At 37.7% G+C, this 19,436-nt stretch overlaps 1 protein-coding gene across 1 annotated transcript in view; it reads right to left on the bottom strand.

Moving 5' to 3' along the window:
- SNX2 (sorting nexin 2) overlaps positions 1–19,147 on the bottom strand; it is a 55,215-nt gene extending 36,068 nt beyond the window's left edge. The window contains exon 1 of the mRNA XM_059060990.2: positions 18,918–19,147. Within this exon, the coding sequence (XP_058916973.1) occupies positions 18,918–19,025 (108 nt within the window). The 5' untranslated portion in view covers positions 19,026–19,147. The remainder of the gene's footprint in view (positions 1–18,917) is intronic.
- Between the last annotated feature and the right edge of the window lie 289 nt (positions 19,148–19,436).

Below are 19,436 nucleotides of genomic sequence, written 5' to 3'. Positions count from 1 at the left end.
TATTCATCCAGAGGAGCTGAAAACTTATGCCCATACAAAAACATGCACATAATGTTTACAGCAGCTTTATTCATAATTGCAAAAACTTGGAAGCAATGAAGATGTTCTTCAGTAGGTAAATGGGTAAATAAACTACAGTACATCCAGACAATGGAATATTATTCAAGCTAAAAGGAAATGAGCTTTCTAACCATGAAAAAATACAGAACATAAATATTACTAAGTGAAAGAAGCCAGTCTTTGATATTATAACAGTGAACATGTCATTATACATTTGTCCAAACCCAGAGAATGTACAATACTAAGAGTGAACCTTAATGTAAACTATGGATCTTGGGTGATTATGATGTGTCAAAGTGGTTTCACCAATTGTAGCAAAAGTACCACTATGGTGGAGGATGTTGATAATGAAGGAAAATGCATGTGTAGGGGCATTATATGGGAAATCTCTATACCTTCCATTCAATTTTGCTGTGCACTTAAAACTGCTCTAAAAAGTAGTCTATTTTTCAAAACAATGTAGTAGCAGAGTGGCATTTACTGACACAGAAAGATGCTTTTCATATGCCATTATATAAGAGAAATAGTTACACATGTGATCCAGTTTCCTAACACTACTCATTAAAAATAAATGTTTTCAGCAGTTGGCCCTCTGTTTCTGGGGGTTCCAACAGATTTAACCAACTGAATATTGAAAATATTAAAAAAGTAAATTCCATAAAGTTCCAAAAAGCAAAACTGGAGTTTGCCACACACCAGCAACCACTTACACAGCATTTACCTTGTACTTACAACTATTTACAAGCATTTACATTGACAGAGGTATTATAAATAATCTAGAAATGACTTAAAGTATATGGGAAAGGTTGTATATAGATTATATGCAAATACTATGGCATTTTATATAAGAGACTTCCATAAAAGGAATTTTGGTATCTGTGGGATGTCCTGGAACCAATCCCCTGTGGATACTGAGGGAGAACTGTACTTATTTTGAATAAGATACAGGCATTAAGGACCTACATATAATATACCTGTACCCTCAACTTCATGTTGAACAAAGATTTTATTTTTGAATATCAAAATTTCCTGGGGATCAAAACTCTGGATTCTAGTTCTGCCTGCACACTAACTTGTCTACGGTTACATAAATTTCCTCGAGTACCATTTTTTGTCTATTTAATGAGAAGTACATCAGAATTGCTATAACAGTCTTTAACCTACACATTTCACTATTTCACAATTTCTAAATCTAAAATCACCTAATTCTATTTCTTTTTGCATTTCTTAACCTTGCTTGATAACTTTGAAAAAACAAAACACCAAAATTTGTAAAAACGAAATGCAACTTTAAAAATAGTCAATATCAACTCACTGCTATAATTTAATGCCTGTGTAATGAACCTCTGACCAAATCTAAAGAGAAAAGACAATCAACAGATTCCAACCCCCAAACAGCTCAGATGTTGGAAGTATTAATAAAACAAAATTTTTTAAAGCTTTTCTAACTATGCTCTATGAGATAAAGGTAAATACATATGAAGTGAATGAAAAGAAAGATGTTCACATTAGGGCTTCCCTGGTGGCGCAGTGGTTGAGAGTTCGCATGCTGATGCAGGAGACACGGGTTCATGCCCCAGTCCGGGAGGATCCCACATGCTGCAGAGCGGCTGGGCCCGTGAGCCATGGCTACTGAGCCTGCGCGTCCGGAGCCTGCGCTCCACAATGGGAGAGGCCACAACAGTGAGAAGCCCGCATACCACAAAAAAAAAAAAAGAAAAGAAAAAAAAAGAAAGATGTTCACAGAAAAGAAATAGAAACTATCAAAAATAAAAAGGAAAATTTCAGAACTGAAAAAAATTAAAGTAAAAAGTTTGCAGAATGGGTTCAATAAAAGGATGAAGATGAGAGAAAAAACTGTCAGTGAACTTGAAAATAAATCCACATAAAGTATCCAATCTGAATAATAGTGAAACAAAAGTTGAATAAAATGAACAAGGGGGACTTCCCTGGTGGTCCAGTGGTTAAGAATCCGCATTCCAATGCAGGGGACACAAGTTCGATCCCTGGTTGGGGAACTAACACCCCACATGCTGCAGGGCAACTAAGCCCACATGCTCTAGAGCCCACATGCCACAACTAGAAAGCCCTTGTGCCGCAACTACTGAGCCCGTGCGCCACAACAAAAGATCCCGCAAGCCGCAACTAAGACCCAACGCAGCCAAATAAATAAAAAAGTAAATATTAAAAAAAATGAACAAGGCCTCAGGAGTATGTCTAACACTCATGTCACTGAAGTTCCTGGACAGATGAAAAATTTTTGCAGAATTATTTATGGAAGAAATGGTTGAAAATTCCCAAAGTTGAAGGACATAAATTTATAGGAGCAAACCTCAAAAAGGATAAAACCAGAAAAAACTATGTTTACACACATCATCACACAGCTAAAAATAAAAGTATTAGAGAAACAAATGAAAGTAGTGAGAGAAAAAAACCATTTTTACAGGGGGACACCAATTAAAATGACCGTAGATTTCTCATCAGAAATCACAAAGACTAAGAAAACAGTCTAAGAATACTTTCAAAGTGATGGAAGAAAGAACTGTCTACCTACAAATCTATAAACAGCAAAGATACTCTTCAGGAATAAGGGTAAAACAGTTTTCAGATGAAGCACAAATAAGATAATTCATCATCAATAAACCAGGTCTAAAAAAGAAACAGTAAAGGAAATTCTTTACGCTTAAGAAAAATGATACAAGAGGAAACAATGAATGAAGAAAAGGCAACTGAAATGCTAAATATCTGAAAAACAGAAACTACGTTTTCCCTCTTCAATTCTCTAAAATAGATACATCTATTCAAAGTAAAAATTGTAATACAGTCCGTAGTTATAATACATGTAGACTATAAACAACCTATAATGTATTCTTATCATAACTGAATGTTTATATTACTCTAATATCTTGGGTATTCATTGTTCTCTGACATCAAAGTCAGAGAATGAAAAACTGGCATGTTTATGCAACAAAAAGGACTCCATTATATCATAGTTCAGTGTCTGAGAGTGGAAAACAAGATGGGAATGGTGTGGACGAGTGAGCAACTCCAGTAATGCATGTGGTAGCAGCAGTCACCCCACTGTGGGGAGACTATGAGGCATGCACTTTCTATTGGTGCCCATCCATCAGCAGCATGGAGTGCCCTGCTCCACTGCTCACTGAGCAGTCATGGAGCAGTCACTCACTAGAGGCTCTCAGGACTCACTTATCTCTGCCCCTGCCTCTCCATGTCTCTTTCAGTTTCCTAGTGAGTTCAGGAAGAGTTGTTCTCCACTGGATGGAAAGGAGTAAGGAGAGAGTGGTCCATCAAACAAGGAAGTGACGGTGAAAGGGTACAGTGACAGCTTCTGGGTGATCAGAATTATAGTTGTCCGAGACAGGCAACGAGGAGACATCAGTGTTTTTAATAAATAGATATTCTTTTCTTCCCCTATAGCATCATTTAGTAGTTTGCTAGACATTATTCTTATTAAAAGTTTCAAGGTTGCTAATATCTCTTCAAAAAAACCAAACCAAAAAAAAATGAAAACAAACCAAAACAACTAGTGCTTTGGATTGCAACGAAGACTAAAGAAGCCCACATAAGCCTCTTTCTCCCACTTATTAACACTAAAAGCTCTGGATAGAATACAGAAACAATGATCTAAAAGTAAAAAATAGGCAGGTTGGGGAGGGAGCCAAAAATATGGAAAATGATCCTTATGGGGATGAATTTTATGATTTTGTTTCTTGTTCTTCTCTCTCCCACCTTCTCCTGAGGATGGCCTCAACTGCAGAACTACACTAGGAGTATGTGAAGAGACTCAAAACAACAACAACAACAACACACACAAAACAAAAAACCTTTGTCTATCTAGCTATAATACCAGGGCCCCTACAATCTGGAGAACGTAGATGGAAAATTCTTTTTTCTCCCCCTTGCTTCCTAAACCTTTCCTCTCCTGTCCCTGCCCTGAGGCCACACCTAGTTGCTTAGCTGTATGACAAAGCATCTAAAACCCCAAAAGAAAATCTACTTTCTAGCCAGCTGAACCAGGAAAAGGGGGCCCAGTAGCCTGAAGAGCAGGAGACAGAAATCTTCATTAGTATTTTCTCTCCCTTCTTTCACTGCTTTGCTACAAGGGTAGCCCAAGCTGAGCTCCAGTCCACTATGTGACAGTGCAGACAGCTAAAACTCTGAGAGAAGCCTATGTTTCTGGGAAACAGCCTTGGAAGAAAGAGATCAGTATCTCTTTTCCCCCAAAAAACCAGGTCTGTTTACTGTACAGTGTAAGTATCCTCTGGAGCAAAGATCAAGCAGACATTGCCTATTATAAATGATTTGGTTTCCCTAAGCTCAGGTTCCTCAGCTGTGACACAAACCAAAGGCTGGTGCAACACTGGCCTGGGCCTCTCCATTTATCATCCTGGCAAGAGAGGGGCAAGAGAAATGGTCACAAACATATTCATGCTACTGGGTTGGCCAAAAGGTTCGTTCGTTTTTTCCCGCAAGATGGTTGTCATAGCACTTAGTTGTCTTTAACTTCATTCAAAACGATTTTGTTAGATGGTATGTGACAGCTGTCATATCAGCGTGCATTTGAAAAAAGACATCAAAATTGGTGAATTTTTGTGTAGCCATTTTAATACTGAAGATGGAAGAAAAAAAGTAAGGTTTTCGGCATATTTTGCTTTATCATTTAAAGAAAAGTAAAAACGCAACTGAAACGCAAAAAAAGATTGGTGCAGTGTATAGAGAAGGTTCTGTGACTGATCAAATGTGTCAAAAGTGGTTTATGAAGTTTCACGCTGGAGATTTCTCACTGGACAATGCTCCATGGTAGGGTAGACCAGTTGAAGTTGGAGATTTCTCACTGGACAATGCTCCATGGTAGGGTAGACCAGTTGAAGTTGACAGCGATCAAATCAAGACATTAACTGAGAACAATCAACATTATACCACATGGGAGACAGCCGACATACTCAAGATATCCAAATCAAAATCATTTGCACCAGCTTGGTTATGCTCATCACTTTGATGTCTGGGTTCCACATAAGTTAAGCAGTAAAAACCTTCTTGACCGTATTTCTGCACGTGATTCTCTACTTAAACGTAATGAAAACATTCCATTTTAAAAACAAATTGTGACAGGTGATGAAAACTGGATACTGTACAATAATGGGGGAATGGAACAGATTGTGGGGCAAATGAAAGGAACCACCACCAACCACACCAAAGGCTGGTCGTCATTCAAAGTAGGTGATGTTGTGTATATGGTGGAATTAGAAGGGAGTCCTCTATTATGAGCTCCCTCCAGAAAACCAAACGATTAATTCCAACAAGTACTGCTTCCATTTAGACCAACAGAAAGCAGCACTTGAAGAAAAGCGTCCAGAATTAGTCAACAGAAAGCACATAATCTTCCATCAGGATAACGTAAGACTGCATGTTCCTTTGATGACCAGGCAAAAACTGTTACAGCTCAGCTGGGAAGTTCTGATTCATCCGTTGTATTCACCAGACATTGCACCTTCGGATTTCCATTTATTTTGGTCTTTACAAAATTCTCTTAATGGAAAAAATTGCAATTCCCTGGAAGACTGTAAAAAGCACCTAGAACAGTTATTTGCTCAAAAAGACAAAAAGTTTTGGGAAGATGGAATTATGAAGTTGCCTGAAAAATGGCAGAAAGTAGTGGGACAAAAGGGTGAATACGTTGCTCAATAAAGTTCTTGGTGAAAATGAAAAGCGTGCCTTTTATTTTTACTTAAAAACCGAAGGCACTTTTTGGCTAACCCAATACTTGTTATGCTTTGAGTAAGGAAGTCCTTTATCATGTCAACTTCCAACAACCATAAAACAAGTTAATCTGTTACCTTACCAGGAGGGTAAAGTTTACCCTTTACAGTTCTTGAAAGAATAAATTAGTGACCTTGAAGATAAATCATTAGGAACTCTCCAATCTGAGTAATAGAGAGGAAAAAAGAAATGAAGAAAATGAACAGACCCCCAAGGATCTGTGAAATAGTATAAAAAGGTCTAACATTCATGTTACTGAAGTCCTAGAAAAAGAGCAACGCAAAACAATATTTCAAGAAAGGATGGCTAAAAACTGTCCAAATTTGGTGCAATACATTAATTTACAGATCCAAAAAAAAAAGAAAACTCCAAACAGAACAACTTCAGAGAAAACTAGATGCAGCCTCATTATTAAAAATGGCTGCAATCTGGGACTTCCCTGGTGGTCCTGTGGTTAAGAATCCACCTTTCAACGCAGGGGACACAGGTTCAACCCTTGGTCAGGGAACTAAGATCCCAGATGCTGTGGGGCAACTAAACCCAGGCACTCTAGACCTCGCACACCACAACTAGAGAGCCCTTGTGCCCACGTGCCACAACTAGAGAGCCCATGTGCTGCAACTACTGAGCCCAGGCTCTGGAGCCCATGCGCCACAACTAGAGAGCCAGCGTGCTACAACTACTGAGCCTGTGCTCTGGAGCCTGTGTACCACAACTAGAGAGCTCACGTGCTGCAGTTACTGAGCCCACACGCTATGGAGCTCACACATTGCATCTAGAGAGAAGCCCGTGTGCCACAACGAAGAGTCCACATGACGTAACTAAGACCCTATGCAGCCAAATAAATACATTAATAAAAATGTTTTTAAAAAAAGAAATAAAAGAAGAGCCAAAGAAATGGTAACTGGGGAAATAAAATAGATCATTTTTCTTAAGTTATGTAAAATGTGTATAACTATGAAAGCAAAAATTATAACAACGGTAAAGTTTTCAATGAATGGAAATGTAATACACATGAGAAATATAACATGAAAGAAGGAAGATAAATGGACCTATATGGTTGTAAGGCTCTGAATTTCGTTTGTCAAAGGACAATATTAACTAATTGGACTGTAAATGTTTAGGTATATATTTCCCTCTGTTTTCAGAGGGAAAAACAGAAGAGAAAAACAGTAATCAAATAAAATGCTAGATCTAATGCAATCACACCAATAATCACATTAAATGTAAATATTCTAAACACACCAACTAAAAGACAGAAGCGACCATATTGTGTACAAAAATAACAATGCACAACAATATGCTGCCTACAAAACCCTACTTTAAAGACATAGGTAAGTTAAAAGTAAACAAATGCAAAAAAAAACATGTCATGCTACCAAAGAAGAGCTGGAGTGTTACATTAACATCAAATAAAATAAACATAAGAATAAGGAGTATTATCAGCAATAAAGAGGGGTATCATGTGATAAAAGGATCAATTTACCAAGAAATTATAATACTAAATCACAGTAATTGATACAATAGATAATAAGGGAAGACAGAGAAGACCAGGAAAATTCTATCAATCAACTTGACTTAACATTTACAGAACACTTCAAAAATAACATTAGACTATATACATGTTTCTCGAGTGTACACAGACTGTTCACCATAACAGATCACATTCTGGGACATCAGACAAACCTTAACAAATGTAAAAGAACTGGAATCATAAAACATTCTCTGACACTAATAAAATAAACCTGTATCAGTAACAGAAAACTCTCTGGAAAAGTCCTCAAATTTTGGAAATTAGCACACTTCTAAATCCTATAAGTCAAACAGGAAGTCACAAGGGAAACTAGAAAATAGTTTAAATTGAATAAAAACAAAAACACAGTATCAAAATTTGTGGGATGCAACTAAAGCAGTGCTTACAGAGAAATACATAGCTAAATACTAGCACTCAAAAAACAAAGTCTTAAACCAATGATCAAAGCTTGACAAAAGAGAAGAGCAAACTAAACAGACAGCAAGCAGAAGGAAATTAATTAAATTAAAAAACAAAATAAAAAAGAAACCAAGAAACCAAAAACTGATTCTTTGGAAAGATTCCAATAAAATGACAAACCTTTAGCAAGATTAAAATGAATGAATAAATAAGCAAACAAAGAGATGACATAAATTACCAATATAAGCGATGAAAAAGGAGGGGCATTACCCAGACTACACAGATGCGGTAATAGGATAATGGAGTATTACGAAAAACCTATGCCCATGAATTTCACAGCTTACACTGAATGGACAAATTCCTTGAAAGTCACATACAACCAAAGTTCAACAAGAAGAAATACTTCTGTATCTATCAGATACACTGAATTTGAAGTTAAAAATCATCTAGCAAACAAAACAACATGTTCAGATGATTTTACTAGCAAGTTCTGTCAACACTTAAGGCAGACATATGACTAATTCCACACAACCTCTTCAACAATATAGAAGAGGAGGAAACACTTTCCAACTCATTTAATGAGGCAAGCATTTCTGATATCAAAATCAGACATTACGAGTAAAAGAAAACAACACACAAGTATCTGTCACAAACAAAGACACAATAGCAGCAAAACACTAGCAAACTGGAAGCAGCAATATATAAAAAGGATAAATACATTATGACTGTGTGGGGTTTATGCCAGGAATTCAAGGTTTAGTCAACATTTGAAAATCAATCAATATAATCCAGTTTATCAATAAACTAAAGAGAATTATATGAACATCTTATTAGATGCAGAAAAATTATTTGCCAACATGAACATCATTCAGAGACACAAAAGTCAGAAAACTAGAAATAGAAGAAAACTTATTCAACCCAATAAAGGTTATCTACCAAAAAAATCATATTTAAGGGAGAAAACAATGAATATTTTCCTCCTATTAGCACGAAAGGGGAAAAGATACCCACTCTCACCATTTCTGTTCAGTATTACAATATTGGTTCTAGCTAGTGCATTAAGACAAGAAAAAGAAAGACATACAGATTGGAAAGAAATAAAACTCGAATCAGAGACAACATGATTTTTTACATAGAAAATCCCAAAGGTTCTACAAAAAAACCTACTAGAACTAGAATGTTTAGCAACAGTTGCAGAAAACAGGGTAAATATGCCACCAATGAGCAAATGTAAAAGATATAAAGGCACCAAAAAACCATAAAATAGGTATAAACTAATAAAATATGTACTAGATCTGTATGCTGAGAACTATGAACACTGATGAGAAAGATCAAGACAGACCTAAAAGAAAAAAAAAAGGAGAGAAATAGTACACTTATGGCTTAAAGGCTCAGTATTGTTAATATGTTAATTCTCCCCCAAACTAATCAATGGATTCATTACAATCTCAATTAAAATCTCAGCAGAAATTTTTGGTAGAAGTCAATAAACAGATTCTAAAATTATATGGATAGGCAAAAGAACTAGAATAGCCAAAACTATTTTGATTTGTTTGTTTTGTTTTGTTTTTGTGGTACGCGGGCCTCTCACTGTCGTGGCCTCTCCCGTTGCGGAGCACAGGCTCCGTACACACAGGCTCAGCAGTCATGGCTCAAGGGCCTAGTCGCTCTGTGGCATGTGGGATTTTCCCAGACCGGGGCACGAACCTGTGTCCCCTGCATCGGCAGGCAGACTCTCAACCACTGCACCACCAGGGAAACCCGCCAAAACTATTTTGAAAAGAACAAAGTCACTGGATTCACACTACCTGATTTCAAGACTCGGGTAATCAAGGTAATCAAGACAGCATAGAACTGGCAAAAAGATAGTCAAAAGATCAATGAAACAGAGTCCAGAAATAGACCCACACATATATGCTCTACTGATTTTTGACAAAGATGCAAAGACAACCCAATGAAGAAACTTTCAAAGTCTAGCTTCTCTAACTTAATAGAAAACATCTGAAATTCACTGATGTTTGTTGCATGTACTGAAAAATACTATCAACTAACAATATTTATAGAACATTCCACCCAATATCAGACTAAATACATTCTTTTCAAGTGCACACATATTTACCACAGAAAACCATATTCTGAGCCATAAAACAAACTGTAAAATGATTATCTTTTAGTAAATGGTGGTTTAACAATAAGATATTTATATTCAAAAAACTGAACCTCAACTTATAAGAAAATTAACTCAAAATCAATCTGAGGTCCAAATATAAAAGATAAAACTTATAGAAAAAACATAAGCAAAACCTTTGTGACCTTGTGTTAATGTTCGCCAAGGATTTCATATGTAACAGATGAAGTACTATCAATTAAAAAAGGATAAAACAAGCCACAGATTGGGAAAAAATATCGTCAAAACACACATCTGGCAAAGGATGTGTATTCAGAATACATGAAGAATTCTCAAAACTCAATAAGGAAACCCATTTTAAAATGGCTAAAAGATACAAAAGAACACTTCACCAAAGAAGACAATTTTCAGATAGTGAACACGTATGTGAAAAGATACGCACCTTCATTAACCATTAAGGAATGTATATTAAAACCACAATTAGATAACACTACATACCTTTTAGAATGGCTAAAAATCACTGGTATGCTGGTATATGTTTAGCCATCCAGTCTTTGGGAGAGAAGACCCTGAATTTTAGCTTTTGCTGATTTCTGTGGCATAAACATACCCTCTGTTGCTGATTTCTCCCGACTGGATGTGGAGCTAGGAAGATATGTTACTTTCCACCATACGGATACAACAGACATATATAGAAACTAGTAAAACATAGTAAAGGAATTAGGAAGTGACAAGTTTTATATATTTATTACCTTTGTTTTTTTAATATAATTTATCTTCATATAATTTAATTTTTAACAATGGCTGCTTACTAAACAGCTTACAAAATTCCTGAAAATTTAAAGATCAGTTCTTTCAAGCCAGTATAAGCCAGTCCCAAGCATGCCACTGCCTGAAATAAAACTGACGCTAACAAGTGCTGACAAGGATGTGGAACAACTGAATTCTCCATCATTGAAGAAAACAGTCTGGAAATTATCTTTTTCTTCTTTCTTAGAATCTTACAATTTTTTTAGATTTCAGAGATAAAATTAATGAAAACCTGACCAGAGACTAAAACAGGCAAATCCAGAGGCACAGAAGTTTCCTTTGGACCAGCCTTCAGGATTCAAACACTCAATAATACATAAAAAGTGTGACTCTTTGAATAGGAATAAAGTTTCAATATATATATTTTTAAAGAAATTTATTTATTTTATTTTTGGCTGTATTAGGTCTTTGTTGTTGCAGGCAGGCTTTCTCTAGTTGTGGTGAGCAGGGGCTACCCTTTGTTGCAGTGCGCAGGCTTCCCATTGCAGTGGCTTCTCTTGTTGCGGAGCACAGGCTCTAGGCGTGCGGCTTCAGGGGTTGTGGCATGCCAGCTCAGTAGTTGTGTCTTGCAGGCTCTAGAGTGCAGGCTCAGTAGTTGTGCTGCGTGGGCTTAGTTGCTCCGTGGCATGTGGGATCTTCCCGGACCAGGGCTCGAACCTGTGTCCCCTGTACTGGTAGGTGGATTCTTAACCACTGCACCACCAGGGAAGTCCCTAAAACTTCAATATTAAAATAACTTTTATGATGGGAGGAAATACCATAACATCATGCTTTCATTTTAATGAAACCATATATTATCAATTCTCAGACTTGGAGAACACTGTCCTAATGGACATGGTCTTGAGTTATATTACTAGTTATTATTATAACTTGAGATACATTATTACTAGAGCCATTAACTTGTGAAACTAAAAGTAATTAACTTCATCTCCCTATGCTTTATCTCCCTTGAACCTTTCTGGCAAAAAGTTAGGCAGTCCGTTAGAAAGTTAAACATGTATTTACCACACAACCAGCAATCCTACTTCTACGTATTTTCCCAAAGGAAATGAAAACTGTTCACACAAAAATCTGTATATAGATGTTCATGTCATCTCTAATCATTAATGCCCCAAACTGTAAACAACATAAACATTCTTCAACAACAAAGAACTGTGATACACAATACAACGGAATACTAAATTCAGCAACAAAGGAATGAATTACTGATACATGCAACAACATCAATAAATATTAGATACTTTAGGTTAAGTGAAAGAAGCTACATTCAGAAAGTTTCATGCTGTTTTATTTATAAAAAATATAATTCCATCTATATGAGGCCATTTATATGAAATTCTGGAAAAGACAAAACTATAGGCAAAAAGCAGATCAGTGGGTGCCAGAGCCTGGGAGTGGGAGGCGTTAACTACATGAGAGAATTTTTAGAAGGTGATGGAAGTGTCCTATATCTTGACTGAGGTGGTAGTGAACTTTACTGAGATAAATTTTATCACAACTAAAAACTATCATCACAGGAAAAAAACATCAGAGTTCAATTTTATAGGAAAGTGGGCATTTGAAAAGTAACATTAAGGACAAATCTGGGGAGTTCCTGGCAGTCCAGTGGTTAGGACTCCAAGCTTTCACTGCTGAGGGCCTGGGTTCAATCCCTGGTCAGGGAACTAAGATCCACAAGCCGTGCAGCATGGCTAAGAAAAAAAGAAAAAAAAATTACTCTTTTTAAGAAAAAACTGAAAAAAATTGAGCACCTCTGCCTCAAGCAACTACACAGAATAACATTTTTTACAGGCACTAAAAATATTCATTCCAAAACCCTTATATTTAATGGCTTCCAGGGAAAGTAGTCAATTAGAGTTATACTTAGTCATAAATCTCTTTCTAGTATTTTCCATGCCATTGCCTTTAAATACCTGGTCACGAAATGTCTTTCCTCTTAAACATAGGTAATTCATAATGAAATTTTCAAAAAAATTAAAACATTTAAAGTTGGATGCCAACCCAAAGATGAGAAGACAGAATTAGGAAAACAAGATATATGCTGTTACTACCTGTTGTTTTAGAACAAGATACTAAACTTCAGTTCTTTATCAAAAGACTCTTTAGTTTTACTTGCTCTCTTGATACTGTCACCCACTTTTCAGGGTTTCAAAGATCATCTCTATGCAATTAAGTCACTCCAGTTTTCTATACCATTTCTGTACCATGTGCATATTTCAATTACACATATATCACCTGGTATTGCAGGTGCCTGTTCACACAGGTGTGTTTATTATGTTGACTCCTGTAGGTTCATATACTCCATAAGGGCAAGGACTAGATTTCTATTAAACTAGTTTGCTTTAGTGTCACCATTCAATAAATTGTATTGAATCTGTATCTCTAGTCCATCCAGTATTTCTAGCTGTCTGATAGTATCTGCATTGGTGTAACTTATTCCCAAATGAAATAAACTTATAATTCCTTCCCCTAGACATTGTAAGTCTTAAGCTATCTTTTAATCTGCTATTGCATCAACTTCTTTCTCTCCTTTATTATTTGCACTTTTCTTCTTGAGGCTTTAAACCTCAGATTTAAAATAACCTCTGGCTCATCAACCTACCAATGATACCTCGCACTCAAATTCATCCCTCAGACCACTAGCACATTAAGCTTCCTAGGTGATCATGTTACTTCCCTGAAAATCTTCCAGAGCTCTCACGTGCCTACAAAACAAATTTCAAAGCTATTCACAATCTCACCACATTAACCTCTAACATCCTATATTCAGCCACTCAGAGTTCCCTAAAATATGGACTGAACCTTAAGTGACACGTGCCATTCTCCCACACTGAAATTTCTCCACCCTTCGAAGTCTCTCTTAAATATTACCATCTCAATGGCTTTTCCTAGCTAACAGAAACACTTACTGTTCATCTACTATGTGTCAGGAACGCTGATAGGAGTCAGAATCGCTCCCATTTCACTGGTACTTTCAGTGTTTTCAGATCATATAGTCACAGTCTGTCTGTATCAGAGTTTTCTGCACATCTTTCTTCTCCACTGGAGATTTTCTGTCCTCAAAGATTTGCATTATCTTGCTAATATCTGCACTCCCGTTATCATCTAAAAAGTATGGTAGAGAGTAAATACTCAAGTATTTACTGAAGTCAACTAAGTACAGTATCTTCTGTGCAATTATGGCATAAGGTTACATGGTGGGAAAGGAATTATAAGACCTGTGAACCTCCCATCTGGAAATTTCACTTGAAATGCACTATAAACTATCATGTGACAGTGTTGGGGAAACTGTGGTTTTCAACTTAACTTCAGCTGACCTTAAGATTTGAGGTTAGTACAAGAACCAGGTGTAAACATCTACAGTCAACCAATTTTCAGAAAGGATGCCAAGACCATTCAATGGAGAAAGAGTCTTTTCATCAAATGGTGCTGTGACAAGTGGATTGCCACATGCAAAACAATGAAGTTGGACTTTACCTCATACCATATACAAAAGTTAACTCAAAACAAATCAAACCCCTAAATGTAAGAGCCAAAACTATAAAACCCTTAGAAGAAAACAGATATTCATGGAATTCATGGAAAAGACTCTGACAAGTACAGGTTTCTGGTAACTGACTATACTGCTGAACTGAATGAATAAGTATTTTCAGAACTCTAATGGAAAACTGATGAATTCATTAAAGTGCTAACAAAAGATCAAGGTGAAAAAAAATTAATTACATGGGACTGAGTGAACTGATGAGGATGATTATAATTTTTGTGACTTTCTTTTTGAGTAAAAAGATGTGATGTAAATTTGTGTAAAAAGAACTTAATGTAAAACAATGCCACTCTTCTCACATATTTTCTGTTTTGGAAAATATATTTTCTGTTAAAAACGTGATTTAGCCTGACACGTAATAGGTTGATTATTGTTATTATAAATGAATTAATAAATTTTTAAAAAAGATATAAATCTTCATGACCTTGGATTGGGTAGGGGATTCTTATATATGATGTTGAAAGCATGACCAACAAAATAAAAAACAGATAAACTGGACTTCACCAAATCTTTTAAAAATTTGTGCTTCAGAGAACACTGTCAAGAACATGAAAAGACAATCCACAGAATAGGGGAAAAATTTTTGCAAATTATTTATCTGGTAAAGAACTTGTATCTATGATATACAAAAAATTCTTATAAATAAAAAGACAGGGCTTCGCTGGTGGCTCAGTGGTTAAGAATCCGCCTGCCTATGCAGGGGACACCGGTTCAAGCCCTGGTCCGGTAAGATCCCACAAGCCACAGAGCAACTAAGCCCGTGTGCCACAACTACTGAGCCTGTGCTTTAGAGCCCATGAGCCACAACTACTGAGCCCACAAGCCACAACTACTGAAGCCTGCGCACCTAGAACCCGTGCTCCCCAACAAGAGAAGCCGCCGCAATTAGAAGCCCGTGCCCCACAACAAAGAGTAGCCCCTGCTTGCTCCAACTAGAGAAAGCTTGCACACAGCAACAAAGACCCAATGCAGCCAAAACTAAAATAAATTTAAAAATTTATAAAAAACAAAAATAAAAAGACAACCCAACTGAAAAATGAGCAAAGGCTCTGAACAGACATTTCTCCAAATATGTACAAATGGCCAATAAGCACATGCAAAGATGTCTTCAAGAAAATAATCAAACCCACACTTAAGATACCATTTCACATGCATTATGATGGATAGAATAAAACAGTCGAATAACAACAAGTGTTGGTGAGGATGTGGAAAAACTGGTTCCCTCATACATGGCTGATGGGAATGTAAAATGGTGTGGCCATTTTGGGAAACCACTCCAGCAATTCTTCAAATGATTAAATGTAGAGTCACCATATAACCCAGCAATTCTACTTGTACACAAATGTTTATTGCAGCATTATTTATAATAGTCAAAATGTGGAAACAATGCAAATGTCCAATGAATGACAAAATGGATAAACAAAATGTGGTATAGCCATACAATGGATTATTATTCACGCATAAAAACAAATTAAGTATAGACTTTGAAAACATTATGCCAAGTGAAAGATGTCAGTCACAAAAGACCACATGTTACATGATTTTATTCATATAAAGTCTAGAATAGGGACGTCTATAGAGACAGAGAGTGAACTAGTAGTTGCCTAAGGTTGGGGGCAGACGAGTTTAGGGAATGGGGACGGGGGTGAGAGGTTACGGAGGTTTCTTTCTGAGGTGATGAAAATGTTGTAGTACCTGTGAATATACTAAAACGCATAAAATTGTACATATTAAATGCATGAGTTATATGGTATGTGAATTATAACTCAATAAAGCTGTTTAAAAAAAGAACAGGTGAAACTAACACAACATTGTAAATCAACTATAATCCAATAAAGAAAAAAAAAGAACAGGCACATAATATAAATTTCCCGACCTTTTTAAGGTGTTGTCTTACTACTTCATGCTGCCTTAGGGCAAGCACCTTTAAGCTTAGGACTATTATCATTAAAAAAAAAAAAAAAAAAAAAAAAAAAAAAAAAAAAAAGGCAGTAGAAGTGGTATTCCTAAACAATGTAAAGCCTCTCAGGTACAAAAAAAGAACAAGCTTCCCCTCCCTGCCCCCATGCCAGCCCTTCTCCACTCTGTTTCATAGTCACAACAGAAACATACACTAGGGGTTTTAAATATCCTTTAGCTACTGAACATAGCTTTATGTGACTGTTCTTAATTTTGAAAGGAAAGGAGTTTAATATTGAGATAAAAACATACTCATAGCATACACATACACTAAGTTGTATAGTCATTAAAAGCTTAACAATTACGACATGGAAGCTGTGTATAATTTGATTTTCACTTATATGAATTTCAACTGATTTTTTTCCTCCAAATGCCCTCAAAAGAAAAAGTTTCTACATGAATAATATTTTTAAAACTCTGACTTACTTTTTTTTAAAATAGAAAGACATTAATTTTTATGCCTTTCTTACAATTTACGGCTTAGGTAATAACTAGTCAAAGCAGATGACCTGTATCAGAATCACCTGGGGCTTTGCAACTCATTGTCCTTGGGACTAGAAGCAATGTCATGAGGAGAGTTTGTTAAAAATGCAGAATTTGGCTTATCCCAGACCTACAGAATCAGAATTTGCTTTAACAAGATCTCTAGGTAACTTATATATAATGTTTGAAAAACAATGATCTAGAACACTTATAAAAAAACATGCAGATTCTAGTGAGGCAAAGGCATCTGCATTTTAAACAAGAATCCTATGGTTTCCCCTACACACTGAAGTTTGAGAAGCACTACTCAAAAGAAAAGGGGCATACTGAAAAAACATTCCTTTAGAGCAGCTTTGGTATACTAATAAATGCTGCTATATATCCTTCCCCAAATAGTTTGAAAAGCAAAAAAAAAAATTCGGAATTTGTAAGTCTCACAGTTATACTACCTTAAAATTCATACCCTGAATGAGTCTCATGAAATAAGGGGTTTAGATGAACAATCAAAACCAACTTTTAAAAAAGTTTTCATAACGCAGTAACCAAAATAAATTTATTCATACTCAAAATTTTGTAGACTTCTACTGAAAAATAGTTAAATACCTTATTAAAAAGTCCCATTCAAATGGGAAATATAAATTATAGCTCCTTTTACTCAACTTTAAAGACTTCAATTAAACAGAATGCTTAGTGCTCACAATATTCTAGTTTACAATATGTTAATTAAGTTTATTCTTATCCTTGCTGGTGGAAAACCTTTGTAGCCCACAAAGGGGAATACAGGTCTTAGGATCATGCAGACACTAACTTTCAATACGTGTTAAGGTAGCTGTAGAGTACATAAAGGACTACAAGGATATTGGCCCCAAAAGGTAATTTGCTGTGCAAGATAATTTTTACTAATTCTTAGGGGATGCTGGTTTTGACAATTAATTCAGCAAACATTTGCTAAATACAATCAATGGTCAAGATTTTGTGGGGAAACAAAGATGATCAAGGCACTATCCCTAGCCCCAAGAAGCATATAATCCTGAGGACAGGTGGAGTTTGGGCAGGAACCTGCAAATACAATTAGCAGAATGTGGTCAGTACCGAAAACGGGTGCCGGAAGTTCCCAGTTTCAGCTAAGTGAATGCCAAATAATGGATATTTTACAGTAATTTCCAATTGACTTGCTGCAGAGTTCAACAAGCTAGGTAAGCTTACTAAAAAGCAGGTTTATGAATAAGTACAGCCCAAGATAAACAATTCTCTGGGAAATTTGCTTATATTTTAATACACATACACACACTTAAAGTTGGGCTATGAGGTGTGTGTGCGCTCATCAAAGGCAAAGCAATTCAAATATGAACTGGATACAGGAGGCCCAAGACAGTTAAGTTCATAGAGGGCGTTTCCTTTGACAAAAACAGGAACACTTAGCTTCAGAGATCGCTGATCATGCGAGAAAAGAGGAAAAGGGAGTGAGGATCTGTTTTTATTTTTCCCCTGGTAACTTAAAAAAAAACCACAAAAACCTCCCCCACTGCCCAACAGTTTCCTGAACTATTCCCTCCCTTCAACTTTATATTTTGTCAAAACTATGATCCTTAAAAAGCTTAAGAACTAAAGAAGATAAGCAAAACCGGTCAAATGCATTTACCTATTTAACAGTCCAAAACAGGTACTTCCCTCAAGGGGAACTAGCGTCCATGAAGGGCCAGGACCGGGAAACGTGCACCCACACGATCCCTCCAGCGCCTCGGCCACTGAGCACTCTGTTCACTGCTCTCCCCTTTCGGAGGCACACCCTCCCTTGGGAAGGGAAAAGCAAGCACCTCTTAAAAGGGGCTGCGGAGGTCGCCCGGCAGCGCGGTGAGGTTTGCGGGGACCCAGGGCAAAACCTTCTCAGCTCTGGAAGAAGCGGTGCAAGTGACACTGACGAGGGCCAGCTGAACGGGGAAAGGACACTGCGATGCTCTGTCCGGTCCCGGCCCCTCAGGGGTTCAGGTCGGCCCCCCGGCACGCAGTTTGCTCTCTTAAAGCAGGCCTAGCCGCCCAGGCCAACTCCAGCCCAATGACAGGTCCCCGAGGTGGGGCCCGCGTCACAGGTGTCGCCCCAACCAGGTCCTTGTAAATCCGGGGGGGTGGGGAGGGACAAGTCGGGGAACGGCAAAGGCACCGAAAGGTGAGACGCGCGGCAGCGACGCAGCGCAGCATCCACGGCGACGCGGTCTCACCTCTAAGGTGGAGACAGTGCTGGTGAACAGGTCCTCTCCGTCCTCCAGCTCCTCAAAGTCGTTGGGTTTCCCGACCCCCAGCGGAGGAGGTTCCCTCTCAGCCGCCATCTTCGCTCGCCCAGACTACTGCGCGAGCGGGACCTCGCGGACCTGTCACGTGAGCACGCACGGCTAGGCTGGCGCGCGGGCCGCTGGGCTCCCCCGCCTCCCCGGCCCACCGCGCGCAGCCCCACCCCCGGCCTCGAGACTGCGCCCGCCCGGCGCGCGCCGCGCTCAGCCCCGCCCGTTTGCCTCTCTTTCCACCTTCATGTCTGGGTTGCGGCCACCTTTTCACCGCCCACTCGCTGTACTGACTTTTGTGGAAGAATCTTGGACTTTTATTGCCACGTCCCTTTCTTAGCAGGACTAGGCCAAACGATTTCTGTTGTCGTTACCAGTTTTAAAATCTCCTTTAGGAAGTGGGAGAGCTTGGGGACCAGTCTTTGGGCTTGGATTATGCACAGACTGAGGGCAAGATTG

The sequence above is a fragment of the Kogia breviceps genome, chromosome 4 (genome assembly GCF_026419965.1).
Source record: "Kogia breviceps isolate mKogBre1 chromosome 4, mKogBre1 haplotype 1, whole genome shotgun sequence".
Taxonomy (NCBI): Eukaryota; Metazoa; Chordata; class Mammalia; order Artiodactyla; family Physeteridae; genus Kogia; species Kogia breviceps.
Note: the sequence above shows the minus strand (reverse complement) of the source record. Positions and strands in the feature narration are given on the sequence as shown.